Here is a 25,945-nt window from a genome sequence, read left to right on the forward strand (position 1 = left end):
CCTTGTCTGCCTGATGTTTGGCGCTCACCCCCACCAGGCCATCAGTCTCTCTGTGTCCCACAGGCAGGGGAGGGTGGTGCTGTAGGCGCCCCTCCTTTCCAGCTGCACCGTCAGGGCCATTCTCCTCCCCAGAAGCGGCAAGCTGCCCAGCTTCCGGGCAGAAAGGCATCAGCCCTAATGCTGGGCCCATTAGCCGCTAGGCTAGCCAGCCCTGCCTGGGCTGCCAGGCAGAACTGCCAGGGTGGGAACTGTCCATGCCACGGGGACATGGGGACTTGAGACTGCTTAAAGGATGGATTTTTGTCTCTTGTAGGCACACCACCCACCCTTGAAACTGTGCCCTTCCCAAAACCTTCAGGAGGTGACAGCTAAGGAAGGACCCATATTCCTCCCCAGCACTCAGGAGTGCTCGCAGCCTGTGCCATGGCCCCGGTGGCAAACTCGGGCCCTTTACACGAGCCAGGCCTCCTCCCAGGAAGGTCCTTACCTCCTTCAGAAGGGTAGCACCTCCCACTCCAGTTAACTCCCCAGAGCTCATCTTTCTGACCACAGCTCTAGGGTTAGCCCCCACTGCCTACAGCAACCCCCTTTGGTGCCCGCATCACAGATGGCTCCCAGTGCAGCTCCCCCAGACCAGTGGCCCCGTGGGCTCATCTGTCTGCCCTGCTCACGGCTCCTGTTGGCCAAAGGCAACTGAGCCTGACTCAGTGCTGCCCATCACCTGTCCATGTGCCCAACCAGGTGCCCTGTGGACAGAGTGACCAGAGCCTCGGGCTGCTTACCTCTGAGCGGGGTAGGATGGCACTCAGCAGTTCTGGGCGCAGAGGAAACCCTTGAGCTGTGGAGCCACACTGGACTCCACTGCGTGGTCAGTAGGGTGTGGCCCTGCCTGTGTCAATGGCACCCAGCAAGTCTGCGTGCAGACCTCTGAGAAACAGACAGTGGTGTACCCCCCCCACTCGCACGCAGGCACACACACAATCACACCATTGACACCAGCCCACGGACTTGCAGGATCCTGCAGTCTGCAAAGTCAAAGCTGGGACAAGAGAACATCTGGAAGGGAAGTGCCCCCCGTGTTCTTCTCCCTGGTCCCAGGTCATGACCCTGCACTCCTGGCTGCAGCAGGGGTAGAGAACCTGTAGCCACAGCCCTGGCCGCAGCCCTTGGACACCGGGGCCCTTGTTAGCAGGCGGCCCCTCCCACGGCCCCTGCAGACAGGCAGCAGGTGCTTTGGTGCACATAACACTTAGGGTAGATGGAGATGGCCCGCCTGGCAGACACCGTGCCTGGTGCCAGGGCCTCACTGTGCCAGCATTATCCACCATCTAAATGGTCACCAGGGAGGAGCCGGGCCAGGGCATGGGTCAGTGGGGGCAGGAGAGGCCATGGTCCCAGGGCCTCAGTGCCAGCCCCAGGGCCTGCAGGAGACAAAGCCCTCCCCTTGAAAGTGTGATGGAGGAAGCGGTCCTGCCCTGGGGAGTCTGATGGGAGAGACGCAGCCCTTCTCTGCGGAGTCTGATGGGAGAGGCGGCACTGCCTGGGTACTCGAAGGGAAGGCTGTGAAGGCTGGGCCAGGCCAAGGAGCCGGCTGGACAGGACAGGTGGCTCCCCGGCCTGAGGTCTGCCCCAGCCATCGGGCCTGCTGCCTGCCTCTCTGGCCAAGCCGGCGACAGACGGCTCTCTCGGAAAACAGTCCACTTGGCTGAGCTGAGCTGGCCGTGAGCCAGGGCAGGAAGGCCAAGCGTCCTCACTGGTGCAGCCGGGGAGCTGGCCTGGGTCCTGCACGGGGGCCGGGCGAGCAAGCGGCAGTCGGGTCCGACCCAGCCACGGCAGCCGCCTTCCATGGCGCCAAACGTAGGTGTCAACTGCTATTCCCCGTGCACACCCCACCCTCACTTCCTCGCCCTCTGCCCACCTGCCAGCATCCCTCATGCTCTCTCTTGGAGAGTGTGTGTGTTGTGTGTATACAAGAGCTGTGTGGGCCCCCAACCCCGCCCCTCACGAGCCCTGTGTCGTGTATGCACAGAAATCCACCTGCGGGGAGATGTGTGTGAATTCAGAGGGGTGATCCCCCACTCCCTGCCCGGTTTGAGCAGAATGGCCCCTAAAATAGCCAGGAATGGAGGGACTGTCAGAGGTGTCAACCCTGGACATTAAGGACACGTCTCACCCCAGCCAGGGGGTTTCTTCCATATTTAGGCCCTTCCTGGGGCTGTGGGGTTGTCAGCACAAGGGAGCCCACTCATGGGTCGAGTTGGCCCAAACCCCTGGAGAGGCCTCGCTCCCTGTCCTCTTAGCATCATCATCCTTACTTTACAAGTGGAAAACCAAGGTGGAGCCTCATGGAGGCTGAAGGGTTTAACAGGCACCCTTGCCTTATCAGTGAGATGGAGGTGACCCCAAGGAGTCCTCATGGGGCCACACAGACTTGTAAGGCTTCAGCCTCAGTCCCCGCTCACTGTTCAGGATCCCAGAGCTCACATGTTCGGGCCCAGCCAGGAGGCCAGGACCCTTTGCCAGGGCCCCTGCATGTAGTCACTAGGTGGTGCCACCTCCTTGTTGTGTGACAGAGGCGGGGGCACCTGCAAGCCTAAGCAGACACAGAGGCTTTCCAGGCACCCTCCCACCGGCCCTAATGACCCTGGCCCGCCACATCCCCACTTCCACCTCACATCGGACATAGTGACCGCAGCTGGGTTTACAGTGTATTTTCACACATGTGACCTTGCCTGCCACCATCCAAAGCTAATGCCACTCTCCACCAGGGAAGGGGCATGGGCTGGCCCTCTCAAGGTGGGAGAGGTAGGGAGGAGTCCTGCCAACGTGTATCCAAGCCCCTGGGGGACAAAGTGTTGCATTAGTCGCTCAGTCATGTCCGACTCTTTGAGACCCCATGGACTGTAACCTGCCAGGCTCCTCTCTGTCCGTGGAATTCTCCAGGTAGGAATACTGGAGTGGGTTTCCATTTCCTTCTCCAGAGGGACAAAGACTGCATACAGATTCCTGAGCCTCACAGGCAGTCTGGAGGGGGCTAGAATCCTTCTGTGTGACACATTCCCCCCGTGTCACTGATGCCAGCAGCATTCATCCTGCACTGAGACCGGGACAGAGAGACAAAGGGAGACATTGGAGCAGCTGCAGGGATGGCCCAAGTGCACGCCAGGATCCCAGGGACCGTCCCAGGTCAGGCAGGACCCAGGCCCGGCCTGTGAGGGGATCCCAGAGGAGGGTCCCTGCGAGGCTCACTCTGGAGGCCTAGAGCCACCAACCCCCCACCCATGCCCTTTCCTGTCCTTGCAGAAGGTTTGCCTAAAAAGTTGGTGAGCGAAGCCACATGTTCTAATCTGCAGTCCTCCCACTGTGCCTGCCTGTTTTCATTACGGAGGGAAAGAGCATCCGAGCCCTGTTTATAACCCCCTTTTAGATAACAAATCACATTTTCTTTTCGCCAGCGAGTGTGTTGAATTGATATTTTTCCCCTCGGTTTAATGGGTTTGTGTGTTCAGGAATGATCTTCATCAACCGAAACTCCTTATTGTGTTTGATGTAATGTCAGCTTTCATTACGCGCTTCGGTCAGAGCCGGGCCCAGGGAAAGGCCGAGCACCCTGGAGCCTGGGCCCCAGCCCTTGCCCCTACCCTGGGCCTACCTGAGCTCCAGTCTCCCTGGACTGGTGGGTGGGCAGGTGCGGGAGGGGTTGGAGATGAGTTGAGAAGGCAGGATGGAGCCACGGTGCAACTCCTTTTTTCCTCCCTGACTTAGTGTCCTCTTCTGTGTAACGGAGTCATGGGGCTGTTAGCAGAATCCTATACTGCAGTGTGTGTGAGGCCCTGATAGACACAGCAGATGCCTCAGAGGACTGAAACTTCAGTCTTTCAGTCATCAGGAGGTTGTGGTCTTACCCAAGGGCGGTACCAGGTGTGTAGTCTATGTTCCAGAATGTTCACACTATGCCCATAGGTCCAGCCAGTGCCTGGCACCCCCAGACCTCTGATAGGAAACAACTCATACAAGCCTGGGTACCAACCATCTCAAGCCTCACACCCAGCACCTGGACAGTCACCAAGGCTAAGCTCCTCCCTGAAGCCCGAGGAACCTGAGCCCAGAGAGAGAATATAGCATAGCCCTGATGTCACGCAGCACATGGGACCCAGCCAGGCCCGGGCGAGGGGTAGCCCATTATGGAGTAAGTGCTGGCTCGGTGTTTTACAGCCAGACCTTTGGGAGCAGACTTGGTCATCATTCCCACTTGCAGACCACAAAGAAACAGGCTCCCTGGCAAGCAAGGGCCCACTAGGGCCATGCTGCAGGTTCCTGCCGAGGAACACCAGGGGAGGGCGGCTCAGACCGTGGCCCTAGCTTGAGCCGTGCCCTAGGGCCATCGAGGCAGGGGTGGGGCGGCCCATCCTGAGCGGTGGCACCTGATGGCACCAGATTCACCTTCTGGCGGCCTCTGTCAGCCGTGCTCAGTTCTGATTAAAGATCATTAAACATGAAATTAGCCCATTTGTGTTACGGGTCCCCGGGGTGGCTGGTGATTATGACGTGCAGATGGCCGAGAACCCCGGCAGCGGGCAGGAAGGCCAGGCCAGGATGGGCGGCGCTAGCAAAGGCAGGCAAGGCCGGGAGGCAGGCGCGGGGGCCGGGCTTTGTTTTCTCCTGCTCCTGTTGTGTAAACCCCCTTGCATTTCACAACAAATCACAGATAATTAATAAGTACATGCCCGTAATGAGCAGGCTTTTTAATAGAAGAAATTGGAAGATGCGGTGTCGAGTCATTATTTCACTCTGTCCCAGTCTCGCTCTATTTTTCCGTCTTCCCCACTTCCCCCTTGGTTACTGCCTCAGCCAGAGTCTCCGCGGACAGGCTGGCTGTCAGCCTACCTCCGGGCAGGGCTGCAAGGTAGAGACCCTGGTCCTGGACTCAGGGAGCCCTGGGGGATCCCACCCCAACCCCGTGGTACCACATCCTCCTGGTGCCTGTGAGGGCCCCTGAGGATGGTCTGGCTGGGGTGGGGGTCAGGCCTCCCCAGCCTGACTCATCCAGCCCTCCCTGGATGGCAGCTCTGGATGGAGGAGAGGGTGGTGTCTGCCCCACCCCCAAGGAATCTAAGGGGGCCATTCCAGCCAGGCCTCAGAGCGGGGGGGTCCTGGCTACATCTCAGGAGACCATGACTGTTGAGGCCTCTCTCTCCCACCAGGAGGAAGACATCGTGTACTATGACGCCAAAGCTGATGCTGAGCTGGTGAGTGCCCCCACCCTTGCTGAGGGGAGGTGGGGAGCTTCCAGAGCCACGCCCCCTCCTCTGAGACCTGTAGCCTGGGCTGGAAGAAGAGTGTTAGGACTCAGCATTCTGAGTCTGGCCTTGCAGGGCTGTGATCCCACAGCCCCCCACCCTATACCTCCCACCACTCCCTAGAGATCCTGACCCCTCCAGGCTATGTCTTTGCGGCACCAAGGGGCACAGCTTCACTGCACAGTGTGGGGCGGGCCCAGCCCGTCCCTGGGCAGGATGGTGAGGCCCACGGACCTTCTCCCCTCCGTCAGATCAGGTGCCTCGTCAGGAGGGCAGAGGGCTGCTGCGTGCTGGGAGAACAGGGGAGAGAGGGAGCAGGTGGGGAGGGCTTCCTGGAGGTGCGGCAGCCAGGGCTGGAGCGCTGATGTGTTTCAGGTCAGTGTAGGTCCCTTTGCTGTGGTGAGGGGACCGTGGCTTCAGTGTGCAGACCACCACACAGCCAGGCCCCACCATCAGTGCTGGCCCTGGGCTAAGTCATCTCGCCCCACCCCACCCCCACTTCGAGGCAGTCTGCAGCCTGTTCTTCAGATGAAGGAGAGGGCTCTGGCTCCTCAGGGGTCACCACCACTAAAGTGGTGGCCCTGGGACTGGCCAGAGAGCCTGGAGCTCCATGGCTCTTCCACCTCCACCTCCCTGACTGTTCACGTCTGCTTGGGCAACCCTGCAACAGAGAGAGGTCCTTGTCACCAGAGGACTCACATGAAAGATGTGTGACCATTTGAGGTGTGAGGGGGCCTACAGAGGAGACCAGAGTGTCTGAGGGTGCAGGCACATGGAACAGACTGTTTGGTGAACCTGTCTAGGCCCAAATTCATCTGCCTGCCTTGAGGCAGAAGCAGTTGAAGCCCACTATCTCCTCTGTAAATCAAAGTGTCACAACTCAGTCTCTGGGGTCACCTGTGCTGGCTGGTGCAGGAGACCCCACGTCTAGACTCCCACTCCCGGGCCTGTCAGCCCCGGGGGGTTGCCTGGGAGCCCCCAGGATGTATCTGATAGCACCAAGGGGTGGGAAGGCAGGAAGGGATTCCTGCAGAGGGTCTGCGGGTGCCAGGCCAGCCTCGCTGAGCCTTCAGGAGGGCAGGCGGGCAGGGGGCCCGAGAAATCAGAGTGGGTGGGCTAGAGCAGGTGTGCTTCCCCCTTGGCTGAGCCTCCGTGGCTCCCAGAGAAGTTGCTAAAATTATAGCTGGAATCTGAAATTCAAATGAAGAACAAACCTTTAATTAGACCCTGAATCTAATTCCTTACCCCCCTCAGCAGCGGGCTGTAATTTTAGCAATCAGTGCATTAAATATAAACCAGGAGACTGCGGTTGCCCACCATACAAAAGCCCCTGGGCGTGGGGGCAGCACTGAGCAGCTCCTGGGCCTCTGGTGCCCGACCTCCTCCCTGGATTCCCTGTTCCCTGCAGCCTCCAACCCCTACCTCTGTATCACTGACCCCCTGCCCCCAGCCCCTTGGACATCTTCTGGGGGGAGGGGAGGCTAGGGATTTCCCAGGGAGGGGGATTCACCCCAGGGCAGGACTGGGCTAGGGTCAGTTAGGGAAAAATCCCAGCCCTCCCAGCCCCAGTATAAATATCAGCACGCACACATTCCCCAACTCTCCTGCCTGTTTTGTTGTTTTGTTTTTTTAATCTTTGCCAGAGGTACAGTTAGAGATCTTTCTAGACCATTTACTTTTAAATTACCAGCCAGAAGGTGGGGGTAGGGGGGAAAGAAGGAAGGAAAAAGTTCGCCAGCTGATAGCTTATCAGAACAGAATCCAAATGTCACATTAGTTGGGAAAGTTGGGAGATTAAATTTTCCAGCGCCCTTCATCTGCCGCTGACATTTCGGGGGCTTTCTTCTCCCGCGCTCCCCCTCCTCCCAGCAGAACGTGAGTTGCTCACGCCTCAGCTCCCCGGCTCTGGCCTCCATGCTCAGCAGTTGCCTCTGCCCCGGCTTCTGAGGGTCTCCCCTAGGGTGTGCCGAGGTGGGCAGCGGGGTGGCACCCTGGGTAAGGGGCAATGGGAAGGCAGCAGATGGCTTGGATTTTGCCATATAGAATCCACTCTTGAAGAGATGAAAAGGGTGTTTGTGCAGGAGGCCCTTCCAGCCAGCCAGCCCCACGGCATGCCCCCATCCAGGCAGTAATTCATTCCCCAGACCTGAGGGTGGACCCACAGCCCTCCCCGGGTGGGGAGGGCACAGCTGGCCAGGTGGGGAACATGAGGGGCGTGCCCAGGACCCAGCGAGCAAGCGAACAAGCGGTGGGGTTGGCCATCACGTGAGATCCACCCTGGAGACCAAGCGAGCTCAGCCTGGTGCTGGGGGTGGTCACGGGCGGCGTGGGGTTGGGGGGTTGCTGAGGGGCAGTGCAGGAACCTGTGTCTGATTCAGCTGCTTGCGCTCCCTCCCTCCAGGTCACAGAGCTCCCCAGCTCTGCCCCGCGCCTTGCCTGGGTCTCACTCATCTCCCCTTGCCTACCCATCTGGCTTTCCCCGTCTTCCCCTTCACTCTCTACTTCCATCTTCCCTTCCCCCTTGCACACCTGCACCCGAGCCTGCCCACCACCGCCGCCCCCCCTCGGCTGCGGCATCAACACTGTAGCCACAGACCCACTCCCGCCAGCCTGTGGTGGGCGGGGGCACACGGCGCATGCCCAGCCTGCCCGGCAGAGAGATGCCGTAATTGGCACCTGTCAGACGGCGGCAGCTCATTTTAGAAAGTCAACGGGGGCCTTGCTAGTCCTGCTGCTAGCAGGCGCCCGCACACCCCTCCTTCTGGAGGTTACAGGGCCTCCATTCTACCCCTGCCTGAGCCCAGCTCTCTCCCCAGGACTCCCCCAACTCTAGCTCAGCCCCTGGAGCCACCCCACTGCAGGGGGTGCTGCCCCCTCCCCCGCAGGTGGAGCTAGGGCCCTCTCCCTGGTGCCAAAGGAATTTCATGCAGGGGATGGGTGGGGCCAAGTTGCAGGGTGAACTCGCAAAGCTCCTGGGAGGGGGGTCCTGAGGTCGCCTCTGTGATTACACAGAGCAAGTCCTTGGAAGCCGGGGGTGGGGGTGTCTGTAGCCCACTCTTCCTCTCTGCCTCCAAGATTTGCCTCCTTTGCTAATCATTGGTTTTCAAGGATTAGGGGAAGTGCTTGCAGATCATTGATGTTCAGGGATGAGGGGAAGCGCCTTGGTTTGCTTTTGGTTTTGGAATTCAGATTTAGCAAATGTGGCGATGGTGGGGTGGGATGTGTGGGGCAGGTGGGAGTCACAGGCCTTCCGGGCAAGGGATCTATACCCCATGTCCCACTGTCCGGGTGTCTCTCGATCTCTCTTTGTCTCTGAGTGCAGTAGTCTCTGATTCCAAGATGCCCCACCTCCCAGATTCTGGCCCCTCTGTCTGCAGTTCTGTCCAACCCCACTCCACCATTTCCCAGCCCTGACACTACCATGGTTGTCTGGGTGGGGGGGGGGGGTCCTCTCTGCAGGACGACCCTGAGAGTGAGGATGTGGAAAGGGGGTCCAAGGCCAGCACCCTTCGGCTGGACTTCGTTGAGGACTCAAACTTCAAGAACAAGGTCAACTATTCATACACAGCCGTGCAGATCCCCACGGACATCTACAAAGGCTGTGAGTGCGCGGCGTGATCGGGAGCAGCCCTCCCCACCCATCGTGGGGGGCACGGCCCACTGCCCGGGCACTGCCAGGTCCCGGGTACTAAGTCAGTGCCATCCACCTTCAGCCCCCTGCACCCAAGGTCACACGTGCTCACCTCTCAGAGCCGCCCACACACAGGCACCAGACCACTCTCAGGCACAGCCTCACACTGCCTCTCAGCAGGGTATGCAATGCTGGGCCTCTCCCCCTTGTGCATGCGTGGTCTCCTGCCTATACCCACGTGCCCACACAATGCATGCACATGACTATTTCCCCCACATGCTGGGCCAAGTCCCCACTGTCTCCCACTGAGCTCCTCCCCCGGCTCTCGCCCATTCCGTGGCCCCAGGCAGGAAGGGTTGAGGAGCTACCGCAGCAGATGGACATGGGGTTGGGAGAACAGGGAGCAACTTCTCCTTCACAGACATGGACCCTGTAACACTTCCCTCATCCTCTTTGGTGGGTGGGGCGGAGCGGGGTGGAGATAGAGGTCAGGGGATTAGGTAAAGGGTAGCTGAGATTCCCAGCTCCAGGGACAGTGTATCGGCATAATGTGGAGACCAGTTCACTACAGCGAAAAGGGTTCAAGTCAGACACGAGGATGACCTTGCTGAAGAACATGGGAGGTGCAGGGAGAAGAAGCCAAGAGTTGAACACTGACTGGGGAGCTCTGGCTGCAGGATTGAAGGCTCTGGGGTCTCTTGATCCTGACATAATTCTGGGGGCACCCACAGGGTAGCCTCAGAATTCAAAGGGCCTACGGGTGGCAGTTCTTGAAGCAAAGGTTCTGGAGCTTCCGAGTGATCTTCAGAAACCCTGGGAATCCTTCAGGGTTCTCAAGGAGGCCCTGTCCACCTTTAGGGCCAGCCAGGCCATCTGGGCAGCCTCAGGCAGGAGTGAGGGTGGATGTCCCCCCACCCCCCCACCCAAGGGCCGCCCACAGGCCACCTGCCTGAGCCAGTCAAGGGGCACTATCGCAGGCAGGCACGCTAATTAAAACAGGAGCCACACCGCCCTCCCCAGTCACCCCTCGCTACCCACACAAATTACATTTTATATGTTTTTTATTTACTGTGTCACTTTTAATTAAATCTGTAATCGCCTGCCTGAGGGGGCATGGTCCCCGTTTCCCAGCTCAGTGTGATCTAAGAGTGTGGGCACGTGAGTGTGGGTGTGTATGCACAGGGCTGAGGAGCACGCCTTTTCCAGGAGGAGGGCTAATTGTAGTGTGTGCACGAGTGTGTCTCACGGTGAATGCGTGAGCAGGCAGGTGGTCATGGATACATGGGACAGGCCAGCCAGGCCCCCTCTTGGTCCTTGACCTGAGTCAGGGACACCCCTCTGCCAGCAGCTAGCGGGGCTCCCAGGGTGATCTGTCTGCCCTAAGCGTCTCATTGTGCAGATGGGGGAAACTGAGATCCAGTGATGGGTGGGACCTGCCAGGCAGACTCTCGCAGGGCAGACAGTACAGTGTGAAACATTGAAGAGTCTGACTTCATTTTTTCCTTAGAGAGAAAAATAGAAATTGTACAACTCACTAAGTTTCTAAATTAGGAACGAGACCATAACATACTGTTCAATAGGCACAACCAATGCTAGAAATGTGTTTTGTTTTCACATTACGGTCAGTTAAGAGGAGCTGCAGGGCCGGAGAGAAAGGAGAGAGTGCTGAAGGGGGCAGACAGCAGACAGACAGCAGCGGTTCCACAGACTGGAGAGCAGAGGGAAGATGCCCTGAAGTATGCTGGCGCCCCCTAGGCTGTGAGAGGTGGACCACCAAGAAGGCTGAGCTCCGAAGAATTGAGGCTTTCAAACTATGGAACTGTGGTGCTGGAGAAGACTCTTGAGAGTTGCTTGGATAGCAAGGAGATCAAACCCGTCGTTCCTAAAGGAGATCAACCCTGAATATTCATTGGAAAGACTGGTGCTGAAACTGAACCTCCAATACTTTGGCCACCTGATGGGAAGAGCCGACTCACTGGAAAAGACCTCAATGCTGGGAAGGATTGAAGGCAGGAGGAGAAGGGGGCAACAGAAGATGGTTGGATGGCATCATTGACTCAATGGACATGAGTATGAGCAAGTTCCAGGAGATGGTGAAGGACAGGGAACTCTGGTGTGCTGCAGTCCGTGGGGTTGCAAAGAGTCAGACATGACTGAGCGACTGAACACCGACCTAGGCTGTGGGCTGACCCTGGAGCATTTGCTTTTTTTTTTTTTTTTTTTTTTGGTCCATGTGGCATGCAGAGATCTTAGTACCCTGACCAAGGATCAAACCTGTGCCCCCTGCAGTGGGAACTCAGAAGTGTTAAACCCTGGACAACCAGAGAAGTCTGCATTTGTATCTTTAAATCCCAGCTTTGGGAATTCCCTGGCAGTCCAGTGCTTAGGGCTCCATGATTCCACTGCAGGAGGCACGGGGTCCATTCCCAGTTGGGGAACTAAGGTCCCACATGCCACGCAGCATGGCCAAAAACTTAAGATCAAACAAAATATAAATCACAGCCCTTCATCTCTTCTAAGTGTTTCTTGAGAGAAGCATGCATGCTAAGTTGCTTTGCCACCCTATGGACTTTAGCCCGCCAGGCTCCTCTGCCCATGGGATTCTCCAGGCAAGAATACTGGAGTGTGTTGCCATGCCCTCCTCCAGGGGATCTTCCTGACCCAGGGATCGAACCTCTGTCTCCTGCAGCTTCTGCATTACAGGCCGATTCTTTACCCCTGAGGCACCAGGGAAGCCCCTTGAGAGAAGAGCAGAGCCTTTGGAAGGCATTCTCTGGTTCTCGTCTGGGGCATACATCTTCAGCGAGAGGGGATGGTGTCAGGGCTCCACCGGGGGAGAAAGGAGGTGGGAGAAGTTAGAGGAAGAAATAGCCCCTGGGGGAGCTGTTGGGGGACAGAGGCCTAACAGTAGCAGGCCTGCTGTTTTTCCTGAGTGTCCCACATGCAGGGTGAGGCACAATGCACATGTGAGGACGTGGGCTGCACGCCTACACTGGGCAGATTTAGGACTGTCCTGAGTTGAGGGGCAGTGGGGCCTCAACTGTAAGCCATCCTGAGTCTCTGCCTAGGTTGAGGGATCTACAGGATGGAGTCCATCCGCCTGAGAGAAGCCTTACCCTGTGAGTGCATATGGGGGGAGGGTCTGGCCACCCCGACACACACCAGTCACATGCGCAGCCACAGCGGCTGGAGGAGACTGGAGGAGACGGAGGGTGGGGTAACTTGTTGGGGGAGGTGAAAGCAGGACTCATGGCTGTCTTCCTGTAGGGGCAGACTGGTACGCAGGTATGAGCATGTGTGCCCCTGTGCCCATGGCCACAGTCAGGCTGCTGGCCAGGTAGGTTTAGGGGTGAGGAGGTGACACATGTCGCTGGAAACACAGAGGTGAAATGTAGGTATGCCTGGTGTATACCTGCATGCAGTGTGCAAGTGCAGGCTGTGTGTGTGTGAGTGTGTGTGTGTGTGTGTGTGTGTGTGTAAGCTCACGTGCCAGTGTTGGAGCAGGATCATGGCACAGCCCCTGCCCCGCCAAGAGCCCCCGCCCCCACCCCTGCCTGCTCCTGGCCCTAGTTGATTAATCATGGAGCTGAGTGGCTTCCAGCTTATCAGGTACCTTAATAGCTGAATAATTCCAGCCCCATCATCGGGCCCTTAATTGCTTTCTTGTGGCTGCAGCCCGGAGTACATGCTGAGTGGGTGAGCTCCCAAGGGGCCAGCGGCAAGCTCCCCGCAGCAGGCCGGACAGGCGTTTGGGCTCAGAGCTCCCTGCCACCTGGGTGGCCCCTCTGCAGGGGCCACAGGCCCCAGGTGCCCTGCCTGGTCATCTGGGGCCCTGGCTGAGGGCAGACTGAGCTGTTTCTTCAGAGGGGATGAGGACCAGGATGTCTTCGTGGAGGAGCTGGTGCGGCCCCGGCTGAGCCCTGGGAAGTGAGGGAGACCCGAGGAGGCAGAGAACTTTCTGAGTGGGAGGCACGTGAGTGGGTGTCGTGAAGAGGTTCAGCAGGGGAACCGCCGAAGCGCTTCCCACCCCAGCCCCCTGCTTCCCCCTCAGCCACTGTCATCCTCAATGAGCTCAACTGGACAGAGGCCCTGGAGAATGTGTTCATGGAGAACCGCAGGCAGGACCCCACGCTCCTGTGGCAGGTCTTCGGCAGCGCCACGGGAGTCACTCGCTACTATCCAGGTGGGCGTCAGCCCATCTCCCCAGTCCACTCAGCACCCCACGCCCCTCCACCTCCCTGGCCCCTCATCCTGGGTGCGTGGGAGGGGATGGTCACCTTGTCCATTGCGGGGTGGCCTGGCCCACTGCTGCAAGGCCTGCTACCGGGGCCAGGCACTTCCCTGCCGGCACCCCCCCAGTCATCTCCTTGCCTCCCGCAGCTACGCCATGGCGAGCCCCCAAGAAAATCGACCTGTATGATGTCCGAAGGAGACCCTGGTGAGCGAGCAGGGAGGGGTTGGGCAGGGACACCCCCCTCAGCTCGCCTGCCCGCTCCCCTCCCTCCCGGTATCCAGACCTCCGAGCAGGGCGCAGCCAGCTCTATCCAATTTTCATTTCACACATCGTTGCCACTGGAAAATGGATCCCATCACCCAGGCAGGCCTCCCAGCTGCCTCTGCCCTCATCCACTGCCCTGCTCTCCACCCTCTCGGGACTGAGGGATTGGGCCCATGGGGGTTCCCAAGGGGGATGTGTCCTCTGCAGGGTTGGCCAGCCTCTGCCATACCCCATCGGAGCCCTAGACACCCTTACCCGCTTCCTGCCTCTCCTGCCATACTCCATGGCCTCGTCCCCTGCCACTTGTTCAACCCCCTTCGCAGCTATGACTCTCTGCCCTTGGCGCCTCAACCAGGGCCAGGGGAAATGACAAGCCACTGAGGCCACGGAACATGCCTCCTGTCCACTCTCTGGATCACGTGCTCACCTCTCCTTGGGGTTGTTCGTGTGTTGGGGGCCAGGTCACTCATGCCATGGGCAAGGACTGTTTCATTAAATGTGGTATCCTTAGAGCCGAGAACCCTGTCCAGCCCAGGCCATGGACGCACCATAGAAACGTTGAATCAGTATGGGGGTGAAGGAAGGAAGAACCCCCCCCCCGCAAGGTCCCAGTAAGGCTAGCCCTAACTGAGGCTTCTCCTGGGCAGGTATATCCAGGGGGCCTCATCGCCCAAGGACATGGTCATCATCGTGGATGTGTGAGTGAGCGGCGCTGGCCAGTGGGGCGGGAGCAGGGCTGGGGACAAGAATCTGCTGCTGGGGAACACCTTGGGGGAGCACTACCAGGCGCCTTCGTGACCACCCCCCCCAGGAGTGGCAGTGTGAGTGGCTTAACCCTGAAGCTGATGAAGACGTCAGTCTGTGAGATGCTCGACACGCTCTCCGATGACGACTATGTCAACGTGGCCTCAGTGAGTGCCAGGGGCCAGGAATAGGTCACTCCCTCCCAGCCCATGCAACCTCTTCCTTCCCTGGGCCAGCCTGAGGCCACTCACTACTGTCTCTGTCCCTGCAGTTCAACGAAAAGGCACAGCCCGTGTCATGTTTCACACACCTGGTGCAGGCCAATGTGCGTAACAAGAAGGTGTTCAAGGAAGCTGTGCAGGGCATGGTGGCCAAGGGCACCACGGGATACAAGGCCGGCTTTGAGTACGCCTTCGACCAGCTGCAGAACGTGAGCCCCCTGGGTGGGCGAGTGGGTGGCCAGGGACAGGCAGAGGCCTGAGCTTGGTGACACCAGGAAAATCAAGACAGATGGCCTTGTTAGCATCCAAAAGGCAGGTCGGGCAGACAGCACCGTCTGCTGTGGGCAGGGGAGGTGCAGAGGGCAGGCCTACCCTGGGGAAAGAGACCCCCCACCCAGGACTGGGGAGGGGCCCAGAGCTGACCGTCCCCACATCTCCTCCTGCCCAGTCCAACATCACTCGTGCCAACTGCAATAAGATGATCATGATGTTCACGGATGGCGGCGAGGACCGCGTGCAGGACGTCTTTGAGAAGTACAACTGGCCCAACCGGACGGTGAGGCTCAGCCCAGGCGGGAGCTGCCCTGACCTGGCCTGGTCCAAGGGAGGGGCTGTCCACTGGTGGCCATGGCAGTAACCTCAAGCTCCAAACAGGTGCGCGTGTTCACTTTCTCCGTGGGGCAGCACAACTACGACGTCACACCGCTGCAGTGGATGGCCTGCACCAACAAAGGTACCTCACCCGGCGTCCCTGCCACAGGCCCTGCCTGCCGTGTCCCGCCATCCATTGGGCTGGTTGTCCACCTGTCCTTCCATATGTTCAGCTTTCCCCCTCCTTGTTCATCCACTGCTTATCTTTCCATATGTGTCTGTCTGTCTGTGTGGCTGCCTTGTCCGTGTGACTCAGCTTCTTTCTGCCCATCTGACTGTCCATTGTCCATGTGCCCCCTGCTTGTCTGCTCCTGTGTCTGTTTGCTGATCAGTCCATCTCTCCACACAATTGGGCCTAACTCACTGGTGGACCTGAATGTCACTGCCATCCTAGAATGAGGGCCCTCAGGCTCCTCCTTCAATCCCAGTTTTGCTTCCTTACACCCCCGCCCTCACAGCCCCTTCCATGTTGTCACAGGGTAATGGCAGGGGGGCACTAAAGGGACGTGAGTTCAGGGGAAATGACACCAAAAAAAGGGAACCCGAGAGACAAGTCAGGGCTGCAGACACACCCCCAGGGTACAGGGCCCCTGTGCCATGCTGCCGAGCACCACCACCCAGGCCCACCTCTGCCTCCCCTGCCCCTGCAGGTTACTATTTTGAGATCCCTTCCATCGGTGCCATCCGCATCAACACGCAGGTAAGACTGGGGTGGGCCAGCCCTTCTTGCAGCCCCTTTCTTTGCTTGGCTGGGACGTTGCAAAGATGGGCTGCTGTGTGATGTGAGCGCCCCCTGGTGGCTGATTGACACGGGGGAGACAGAACCGGGAAGATTCAGTGGGAGGGGCAGACTCATGACCCCACCCCTGCCCCGCTCCCTCCCCAGGAATATCTTGACGTATTGGGCAGGCCCATGGTGCTGGCGGGCAAGGAGGCCAAGCAGGTGCAATGGACTAATGTGTACGAGGATGCACTGGTAAGGCCTCAGGGCATGGACGGGTCGGGGGCTGTGTCCACAGGGTCAAGTCCTGTGAGGGCCCCCGATGGTGGTAAACCAAACAAATGAGAAAGAGGTGGCCTGTCCCTGCAGCGCCCCCTGCTCTGAACACTCAGGGTCGGGGCATGGCTGCCCACAGGAGTCTGACCCATACTCTTCCTCTCCTTTCAGGGGCTGGGGATGGTGGTGACAGGGACCCTCCCTGTTTTCAACCTGACACAAGACGGCCCTGGGGAAAAGAAGGTGAGGCCTGGGGATGGTTGGGCAGGCCCATAGCGGGTCTGGGATGGAGGAAGGACAGGAGGCTGCAGACCAGACCAGGGTGGCCACTTGTGAGAGCAGCTTGAGGTCATGGGTGTGGGCAGTTGGGCAAGGTGACCCCCTCCCATGGAATTGAGCCCACTGCAGACCCCTGCCTCTGCTTCCAGAACCAGCTGATCCTGGGCGTGATGGGCATCGATGTGGCTCTGAATGACATCAAGAGGCTGACTCCCAACTACACAGTGAGTGTAGTCCCCCTCTCCATCTCCCTGCTCTCCCTCTCTTGTGGACGTAAGCCAAGCTCAGTGGGGATTCCCACAGCTCTGTGGAGTCCTCTGAGTTCAGGCAGTCAGGGAAGGCTTCCAGAGGAGATGACCTTGGGCCTGGAGCTGGAATGGGCAAACTTTCTGTAAAGGGCCAGACTGTGAGTATTTTAGGCTCTGCCAACCTAAATACTCGTACTCGATTCTGCTGCTGTATTGAGAAAACAACCAGAGACAAACATTCATAAATGGGTATGGCTATGTTCCAATATAGTTTTGTTTGTGGATACTGGAATTTGAATTTCAGATCATTTTTACATGTCATGAAATACAAATCCCTCGTTTTCAGTCATTTAAAAATGTAAACCCATTCTTGGCTCACAGCTACAGTAACAGGCAGTGGGCCAGATGTGGTCCCGGGCCCTAGTTTGCGGACCCCTGGTCTTTCACCTAGGCAGGAGTGTCCCAGGTAGGAAGGAGGGTAAGGTAAGCCTTGGAGGCAGAGGGAACTCTCTGGACCAAGGCTTGAAGGTGAAAAACAGAATCACAGCCAGGGAAGGGGCTAGATCATGGTGGCTGGCCCAGGGCCTATGGCAAAGGGAGTTTGGGATGGTTGTGAAAGGGTTGGGAGATGCATGTCAGCATGCTGAAAGGTGAGCCACGTGAAGGCCCCGGGTCGCTGGCCTCCATGTGCAGTGAGAAAACTGCCTCAGAGAGGTAAGGGGTGGGTCTAGAACCCTGCTTTTCTTTCCCTTCCACCTGGAAGGGCCGCCTCAGGTAGCCCAAAGGTACGCTTGTCTCCCTGTGTTCTACCAAGATGGGGAACAGGAAGAGACTTCAGTGGGGAGGGGAGGGGAGGGCAGCACAAGGGAGTGCATTGTGGGGCCAGTGGTGGTGGAGAGGACCCACTGATCATGAGAGCCAGGGGGAGGAGCTGAGCAGGCCAGATCGCATTCAGGTCCCACAGAGCTGGCCAACGTGGGCAAGGGCTGCTTCATGAGGGGCACCAGCCTGCTGGGCTTGGCTTGACAGGTAGGCTTGGGGCTACATGGCATGTGGGGGCCCTGGCCAAGGCAGGCAGATGGCAACCCCCCAGCCACATGGAAGGCAGGATGAGGAAGAGCCTGGAGACCGGGAAACCCCTACCCAGGCCTCCAGGCCCTAAGCTCCCTATCTACACCCCCAGCTTGGAGCCAACGGCTACGTATTTGCCATTGACCTGAATGGCTACGTATTGCTTCACCCGAACCTCAAGCCCCAGGTGAGCCAGGTAGGGTGGCCTGCAGGGTGGGGTGGGGGGGTGAACCCTGTGAGAGCGGGACTCCTGACTTCCTACCCGGCCTTCCCTAGACCACCAACTTCCGGGAACCTGTGACCCTGGACTTCCTGGATGCAGAGCTGGAGGATGAGAACAAGGAGGAGGTAAGGAGAAGAAGGAAAGGAGGGATGGGCGGGGAAGGAGGGGCACCCGGAGCAGGGAAGGGTCGGGGCTCCGCCCTTCACGTCTCATGCCCTTCCAGATCCGCAGGAGCATGATCGATGGCAACAAGGGCCACAAACAGATCAGAACCCTGGTCAAGTCCTTGGACGAGGTGAGAAGGTGGCGGAAGGGGGACAGCAGGTCGGGGTGGGGATGTCACACCCTCAAACCCCCCCCACTTCACCCCTGCCTGCTGCCCCAAGTACCTGACCCAGCGTTTTCTCCCAGAGGTACATAGACGAGGTGACGCGGAACTACACCTGGGTGCCCATAAGGAGTACCAACTACAGGTGAGCCGGCCGGCTGGGCAGGCGGGGAGGGCTGGGGGCCCCAGAGCCTGAGCCCTGCTGGGGCTCCCTTCCCACCCCCAGAGCCCCAGAGCCTGAGCCCTGCTGCTCCTCCCTCCCTTACCCATGTGCCCATTCTCACCAATCCTACCGGGGCTTGCAGCAGCCCAGACTGCTCACTTCTCTCCCCCTGGGTGCTCAGTCCCCAAGGGTCTCTGGCTGGCCCTTCACGAACCAGCAGTGTCTCCTGGGAGCACAGGGCAGAGAAAGGTCAGAGCGTCTGACATCTCCCAGCTACCCCACGGCCCTCTACACCCCTCCCTCCCGGCTTTGATTGTATCCCCGGATGTCTGAATCACGATGTCATCCCTCTGCGGCCATCACAGCCCCGGAGCCGGTCCCCCGGAGGGTCAGGCCCAGTCAGTACCCGCCGGCTATGTTCCGCGTGCCTCATGGTCCCCTCCTTCACACTCCAGTGCCAGCCCACGACTGCCCTCACTGTGTCAGTGCCAGCCCTCATCTCTGGGGACTCTGGACCCTGCTCTCATGGGGGTGGCAGCACCCCCACCCCCACAACCTAGGTCACTGACCGTGTTCTGCCCCTTGTGAGTGTGCTGCTGGCCAGATGGGGGAGGCTAGCTGGCCAGGTGATGTGATGGGGGGAGGCTACTGGGGTGAGGGACCGGATGGGGAAACTTGCCTTGGGACTGGGAGTTCGGAGGCCTCCAGGAGAGTCTGGGACTTGGCGGGTCCAGGCCCCTAGACCATGAATGTGGCACAGCAAACCAGGGAGAGGTGTACCTGGTGGTCTCCAAGGCCACGGGGAGGAGGGTGCTTGCGGTGTGGCCTCCCCTTCCCAGCCGTGACCTCTGCTCCCCACCTCCCCTCCTCCCCAGCCTCGGGCTCGTGCTTCCACCCTACAGCACCTTCTACCTCCAAGCCAACCTCAGCGACCAGATCCTACAGGTCAAGTGTAAGTGGCCTGGCCCCTGCCTGCGCCCTGCACCCTCGCCTCTGCCCCTGCACCCTGGCCGGCCCCAGGCAGCACAGCCAGCCGCTTGTGGCTGGGTGGCCCCTCCTGCCCACTCTGCCCACGCCCCCCCCCCAGGCGCCCGCAGGCTGGGGGCACCGGCCATCGGAAAGTCTGTGGAACTCTGCATGCTCGCCTTTTCTCAGATTTGGTTCCAGACCATTCTCTCATGGTTTCCGTTGAGGTTTTTGTTTTTGCTTTCTCCTCCTCCGTGTCTTCCCTCCTGAGCCTGCCTCCCCCACACGCCCCTGGGGGCTGAGTTCTTGGAAGACACACCCTCCTCTCATCTCTCTCGCCCCAGCTCCCCCTCGCAGCTCTCTCCCCCAGTGGTACCACCCCCTGGGTCTCCCCCCACTCTGCCCCCCAACTCGTCCTCCCTTATCTTCCTCTCACCTCCTCTCCCACCTTCTTCCTCCATTGCCTTCCCACCTCCCTTCCACTCCACCTTTGCCTCTCCCACTCTCCTCCCATTCCTCCATTCCCCTCCCTGAACCCACACCTTCTCTCTCTCCCTCCCTCTGCTCAGTCCCTCCATTTCTGTCTCCCATATTCCCTCCCCCCCACTCCCCCGTTCAGCCTCTCCCACGATCTCCTCCCCCTTCCCCTCCTTTGCTCCTTCCTCCCTCCTTCCTCCCGGCCTCCGCCCCCTGCCCCCCCCACTCCCCCCACCCACCCCCACACCCCGCCCACCCCGCCTCGTGCACTGTTCCTTCTTCCCAGCTCCTCTGCCTGTGGCTCATCCCTGCATGTCCTGCTCACCCTGGGCCTCCCCCAGAGGCCTCCGGGAGCCTGTGGCCCCGCCTGCCCACCGCCTGAGGTCACTGGGAGGGAGGCTGGGGCTCCGGCCCCACCGGGAGCCCCCCGCCCCCCTACCCCGCACCTGCCTGGCCTACTGGGGCTCATCTCCTTTGAGTTTTCTCGCTCTCTCTTTCTCTCTCATGTCGTTTTTTTGCAAGAAGTTTCCTTTCGGTATGATGATGAGACACAATATTTTCATTCAAACAGCCATTGAATAAAATATTGTTTGTGCCCCTCCCCTTCCCCTCCCCCTTTTCGTTTGTTTTTGTGTTTGTGTTGTTTTTGTTTTCCTCGCTTTCTCTCTTGGTGGACTGTCCCAGTGCCAATCAGCAAACTGAAGGGCAAGTATATTCAGAACCAGTGCACCCTCCTCTCCCCACCCCACCCCCTGTCCTCACGGTCCTGCTTGCCCCCCTCCCTGCCCAGGACCAGCCAAACCCCTGCTCTCCAGGGCTCCCCACCAGCATCCCCTGGGCTCCTCTAGTTCTTGCCTTTCCTTTGATCCCTAAACCTCTGTTAGAGCCAGCAGCCCTTTCCCCTGGGCCCTGCCTGCAGGGTGGTCTCCAGCGTGTTCTAAGAGCTCAGACCCTATCCTTATCTTCCTGGTTCCCTCTGGGCAGGCCTCTGCTCCCCTCCTCCATTTTGTCTGTCCCTCCAAGACAACTCAACAGTGGGGAGAGGGCTACATGCCTGTCTGCCACCTCCCACCCAGCAGGGCAGGGGGCCTGAGATGTAGGAGGTAGATCAGTCCTCAGGGGGCTTATGTGAGACTTCCTCAGGGAGAGACTTTCTCCTCTGACCTCTCCAGTTTGTCTCCAGAAGCCCTCCCAGGGGAAGACAAAAGGCTTCGGAAGCCCCACACCCTGACCCTGGGGCAGAGGCTCAGGCTTGGGCAACAGCCAGGCCACCAGGAGACAAAGGCAGACAGGGCGCTGGCCGAGGTGCTGAAGTCCCTGTGACTTTGCTGAGGCCTATGGTCCAGCCCTGCCCTGGGGTGTTGGCTGCTCCTGGTGAGAGAGGTCAGGTATGGGGAAGGTGTTCCCCTGGGAAATACAGGCTGACTTGGTGTCCCAAGTCTGGCTGGGAACAGAAGGGACCCCCAAGGGCCAGAAGAGGAGCTTAGAGGGAATCAGGTTGGGGGTGAAGAAAAAGCTTCTGGCATTCAGAGGTACTTAAGCCAGGGAGTTCAGGGAAAAGGTAGGCAGAGAATTCACAGGCCTCAGCAAAGAACAAGAGTACTGAGAGAGGTCAGCACACAAGGGTCTCTGCCTCTGGCGCATGGACAGGCCCTCACACCTAGGCATGGGGCATGGAGAGCCATGGGGAGATGTCCTGTCCCCAGCCCCCAAGGGGAAGTAAGGCCTCCCCAAGAAGCCCTCGTGGCCCTGTTCAGCCTAGTCCAGCAAAGGGGATCCTGCTGCCCCCACTGGTCTGGGTGGAGGTGGAGGACGTGCCCTGCTCCCACTCGCTTGAGTTGTCTTTTCTGCCCTCCCACACCCCTGCCAGGGACCCCAGCAATGCAGGGCCCTGATAACAATGACAACCATAGCATAGTCTCCCTTCCTGCTCCCGCACCTCTTTTTCTTTCTCCTCCTCCTCCTCTCCCCACCCCCACCCTTCCCTGTCGGCTTGTGTCCAAACCCTGCCTCACAGTCCTATCAGAAAGCAACAGTCCAACCAGTGACTGCCCAGCGCCTTAAGACACCCCAAGTCCAGAATCTTGCAGTGCATTGTGGGAGTATTCTGGATCAGGGAGGACCCTGCTTCTACAACAGTAAAGCCCTGGGGTAACGGAAAGATCAGAATCTGGATGAAAGGATGTGGAGGTGCATTGCCCAGAGCAGAGGGCCACCTCCCAGACACAGACCAGCAAGGTGGCCAGTCCCGCTGGGTAGGGAGAAACCCCAGAGGAGCCCTAGTAGCCACATCCCCAGATTCACTCACAGACCCACACAGGGACCCTTGTACACGTATACATGTGCTTACACACTCATGCAAACACACATACATACCTGCTCTCACACGCACATACACGCTCATACGTAAATGCTTACTCTCATACACGTAGAGGCCCAATGGATGGGTCCCTCAACAGCATCCCATGCGTTCTCTGGAGCCCCCAGTTCCTCCCTTGCTGCACTGAGCCCAGACAAGTCCTCAGAAGGAAAGACCAGACCCAGCCCTTCTTCCCCACCTGCGCTCAGGCCCCCAGCCCAAGAAGGCAGATGTTCAGGTTCAAGAAGCGCTTCTGTGCCCTCCCAGCTCGCAGACATCCTCCCACAACATGGGAACATTCCAGGATCTCCCTTCACCCAACCTCCTAACCCAGGGAAGACCGCTGGACCCCCCACAATGCACTGCAGCCCACCGCCAGCTGCCCACACCGTCTCTGGTTGGACTGTCTGTGCCCGTGAGAGACCCCCTCAGTTTGGCCATGTTGATGCCTGACACAGAACAAAAGCGAGACCTACCAAAATGCAAACAGCTACAGCAAAGAGAGAGAAAAATCCGCAGCCAAAAGCCAATTCCCCTTCCTCAAAGTCTCTTTGGAGGCGAAGGAAGCTCAGCATGCGGTTTTTTTCCATTATGGATGTGATCAGAGCGAGACTGGCGCCTCCCCCAGACCATGCATATATATAGCAGTGTGTGTATATATATGTGTGTGTGTGTGTCCGTGTATATGTGCTATACAGCCGTATGGAAGCATATACAGCCACGCCAAGGGACTCACTGCCGACAGAGGACCAGGCCTGGGCAACATATTGGCTATAACTGCCCTCTTCCTGCGATGCTGTAGTCTCCACAGGCCCTCCACCCCTCCCCGCCCGCCCCTTCTCTCTGGCTCGAACTTGAACATGGAAGTGGCGGGTTTCCTCTTTGCTGGTGTCTCCCTCCCTCCAGCCGCCCTCTTCCCTCTCCCTCCAGCCCCGTCAGCTCTGAACCCCTGGCCTCCCACCTCCCCAGCCCCCGCCGGATAACCCCCCGTTTCTGTTGCAGATTTTGAGTTCCTGCTCCCCAGCAGCTTTGAGTCTGAAGGACATGTTTTCATTGCTCCCAGGTAGCTTGCGTGTGGCCTTGCTGAGGTGTCCCCATCCCCCCCAACCCGACCTCCCTGGCCCCGCCTCCTGCACTGCTGCCTGGAGCTGTGTGTGTCTGTGTCCTGTGCAGTGTCCCCCCGCCATGCATAGCCCCGTATGTGCGGCCGTGTGCATATCCGGGCCATGTCGCCGCACCAGGCAGCACTGGCCAGCTGCCCACAGCTTCGGCTCCCACCAGGCCTCGGGCGGGAGGGCTCTGGACTCTCCGCTGACCTTCCCTGCCCCACCGCAGGCCACCAGGAAAGAGCCCTTTCCGCCCTGAGCCGGCTGTCCGCAGCACGCCCCTCCCCGGGCAGCTGCTGCTCTGGTTTGTGGTGCCCTCCCCCACAACCCCACCCCGCACCCGTCCTCGTCTGTGTCAGTCGGTGTCTGTGTGGGTGTGGGGACCGAGCCAGCCAGAGCCCCTGTTGACAGCATCCCGTCTAGGTGTGGTGGCTCACCGAGGACCGGGGGGAGGGATAGGGCAGAGGGGACAGGGCGTGAAGAGCTGCTCTGGCAAGTAAAGGATCAGGGCCCAGCACAGGCCTGGACCTGGAACCATCCCTGGCGTGCACCCTCGTGTGCACACCCTCTGCCTGTTGGCCCACATCTGAGCAGACCACTGGGCCCCCAGATGGTGAAGCCCTCCCCTGGGGCCTGGGCTTTGCATGAGGGCAGGTGGGTGCAACTGACAGAGACCCATGGGCACTCCCAGGCACCACACGGGGGCTCTGGACACTCCTAATCTCCATGTGTGTGCACGTGTGTGCATGCACCCACCAAGTTCGCTGTGACTCTGTAGATGTGTGTTTGTATTCGTGAGTCCTTGTGTACATTTGTAAGAGTCCGAGTGTAAATGCGGGGTGACTGTGTGCGCTGGTGACAGTGGGAATGTGCAAAGGCCTGTGTGTGGCCCCACAGGACCCCGAGGGAGCTCTGAGGGCAGGGACCGTGTTTGTTTTTGTCCTCTCTGTATCTTTGGCACAGGAGAGCTCAATAAATATATGCTGGGTGAGTGTACATGTATACTGGCGGTAGGAGCGGGGATTGCAGGTGACTTGTATCCCAAGCACAGCTGTGTGGGTGTCACTCTGAGTGTATCAGGTGTGTCCTCCACACACATAAGTGCAGGCTGTGTGCTGCACAAAGGCCCTGGAAGTAGGTGTGGACTGGGACCCAGCCCCAGGTGCTGTCACAAAGCTGTGCGCCCTTGCACAGCCTCAGGAAGCAGAACATTTTAACAATTCCCACAGGACTTCCCTCGTGCCCCAGTGGTTAAGAATCTGCCTGCCAGTGCCAGAGACACCGGTTCTATCCCTAGTCCCGGAGGATTTCACATGCCACGGAGCAACTAAGCCCGTGTACCACAGCTACTGGGCCTGTGCTCTAGAGCCCGGGAGCCGCAACTCCTGAGCTCACGTGCCCTAGAGCCCTTGCTCTGCAACAAGAAAAACCACTGCAATGAGAAGCCCATGCACCACAACTTGATAAATGCCCACGCAGCGACAAAGACCCAGCAGAGCCAAAAAAGCTCCCACAAAGTTGCTGCCATGCAGGCCAGAAGGGAGGTTCCTGGTGGCAGGGATGTGGATGAGGAGTTAGGAATGATAGCTCCATCTACCAGGGTACAAGGACTGCTCGCCGAGACTTCCTGGGGAGCAGAACCCCAAGCAGATCTCTCCACTCCCCACAACCCCCATGTTCTTTGGACCCAGAGTCTGAACCCAGTAGGGCCTTGAGAAAGTGAGACATTTGGCCTGTCCACCTCTGGGGGAAGAGCAGTCTGGGCAGAGGGAATAGCCAATCCAAGGACCCACGTGTTCCCGCCAACTTCCTGAACCCTCTGTAGTACTGTGAAAACAAACTAAGGCTCGGGGAGCCTGAGCAAGTTGCCCAAAGGTACAGAGCCAAAGAAGCAGCAGGACAAAGCCTTAGACTAACTAAGCTGTAGCTGGAATTCCGCCACTGTGGTCATCATGGGCATTTCCTGGGGCCTCCCAGGTGTACCATGTGGCTCCAGCTACACAGGAGACGGGGGAGCCTCTGCAGGGCCATGCCAGAAAGGAGAACCTACTTGGGTACAGGGCGCAGACCCTCATTCTCTTCTTCTTCCACCCAAGAGGGTCAGCTCCTCCCCATTCAGACTTGGTAATCTGCCAGGCATATATAGTTGCTGCAGCCTGTGAGAATACACATGCCCCTCCCCAAGGCCTGGGCTTCTCGGCAAAGGGCCAGGCAGGCCTATTGGGAAGCCTCAACCCTGTTGCCCTCTACAGCTCCCCAAAGCCCACTCTTCTTGCCCCTCCCCACCCCCAGAGAGTATTGCAAGGACCTGAATGCCTCAGACAACAACACCGAGTTCCTGAAAAACTTCATTGAGCTCATGGAGAAAGTGACTCCAGACTCCAAACAGTGTGAGTGCCTGGTGGGGCGGCTGGGTCTGGGCAGCACCCAGGCAGCAAAAAGGGGCAGCCCAGAGGAACCCAGACACTGGGCAGGTGTGGAAACACGCAGACCCAAGCCGAGGGCAGGTCCTGGGAAAGCTTGGAGCTTTGGGGGTAGCGGGGAGAGTGGGCAGGGATCCACAAGAAAATACTCCCTCCCTATTGGCTGATTCATGTTGATATTTGGCAGAAAACAACAAAATTCTGTACAGCAATTACCCTTCAATTAAAAAAAAAAAAAAAAAGAGATACTTCCTCCACCC

At 58.8% G+C, this 25,945-nt stretch overlaps 1 protein-coding gene across 4 annotated transcripts in view; it reads left to right on the forward strand.

Annotated features, from left to right (window-relative positions):
* The window catches only part of CACNA2D2 (calcium voltage-gated channel auxiliary subunit alpha2delta 2), a 140,754-nt gene that overhangs the window by 109,711 nt on the left and 5,098 nt on the right, over positions 1-25,945 (forward strand). For all 4 annotated transcript variants that reach the window (XM_055557507.1, XM_055557508.1, XM_055557505.1 and 1 more), the window contains exons 5-24: positions 5,205-5,249; positions 8,760-8,901; positions 12,983-13,114; positions 13,312-13,369; positions 14,077-14,127; positions 14,241-14,340; positions 14,445-14,603; positions 14,843-14,950; positions 15,049-15,127; positions 15,696-15,745; positions 15,932-16,021; positions 16,214-16,285; positions 16,471-16,545; positions 17,753-17,827; positions 17,917-17,988; positions 18,087-18,158; positions 18,275-18,336; positions 19,230-19,306; positions 23,159-23,219; positions 25,555-25,652. In XM_055557507.1, the coding sequence (XP_055413482.1) occupies positions 5,205-5,249; positions 8,760-8,901; positions 12,983-13,114; positions 13,312-13,369; positions 14,077-14,127; positions 14,241-14,340; positions 14,445-14,603; positions 14,843-14,950; positions 15,049-15,127; positions 15,696-15,745; positions 15,932-16,021; positions 16,214-16,285; positions 16,471-16,545; positions 17,753-17,827; positions 17,917-17,988; positions 18,087-18,158; positions 18,275-18,336; positions 19,230-19,306; positions 23,159-23,219; positions 25,555-25,652 (1,678 nt within the window). The remainder of the gene's footprint in view (positions 1-5,204; positions 5,250-8,759; positions 8,902-12,982; positions 13,115-13,311; positions 13,370-14,076; positions 14,128-14,240; positions 14,341-14,444; positions 14,604-14,842; positions 14,951-15,048; positions 15,128-15,695; positions 15,746-15,931; positions 16,022-16,213; positions 16,286-16,470; positions 16,546-17,752; positions 17,828-17,916; positions 17,989-18,086; positions 18,159-18,274; positions 18,337-19,229; positions 19,307-23,158; positions 23,220-25,554; positions 25,653-25,945) is intronic.

Source organism: Bubalus kerabau, chromosome 20 (genome assembly GCF_029407905.1).
Source record: "Bubalus kerabau isolate K-KA32 ecotype Philippines breed swamp buffalo chromosome 20, PCC_UOA_SB_1v2, whole genome shotgun sequence".
NCBI lineage: Eukaryota > Metazoa > Chordata > Mammalia > Artiodactyla > Bovidae > Bubalus > Bubalus kerabau.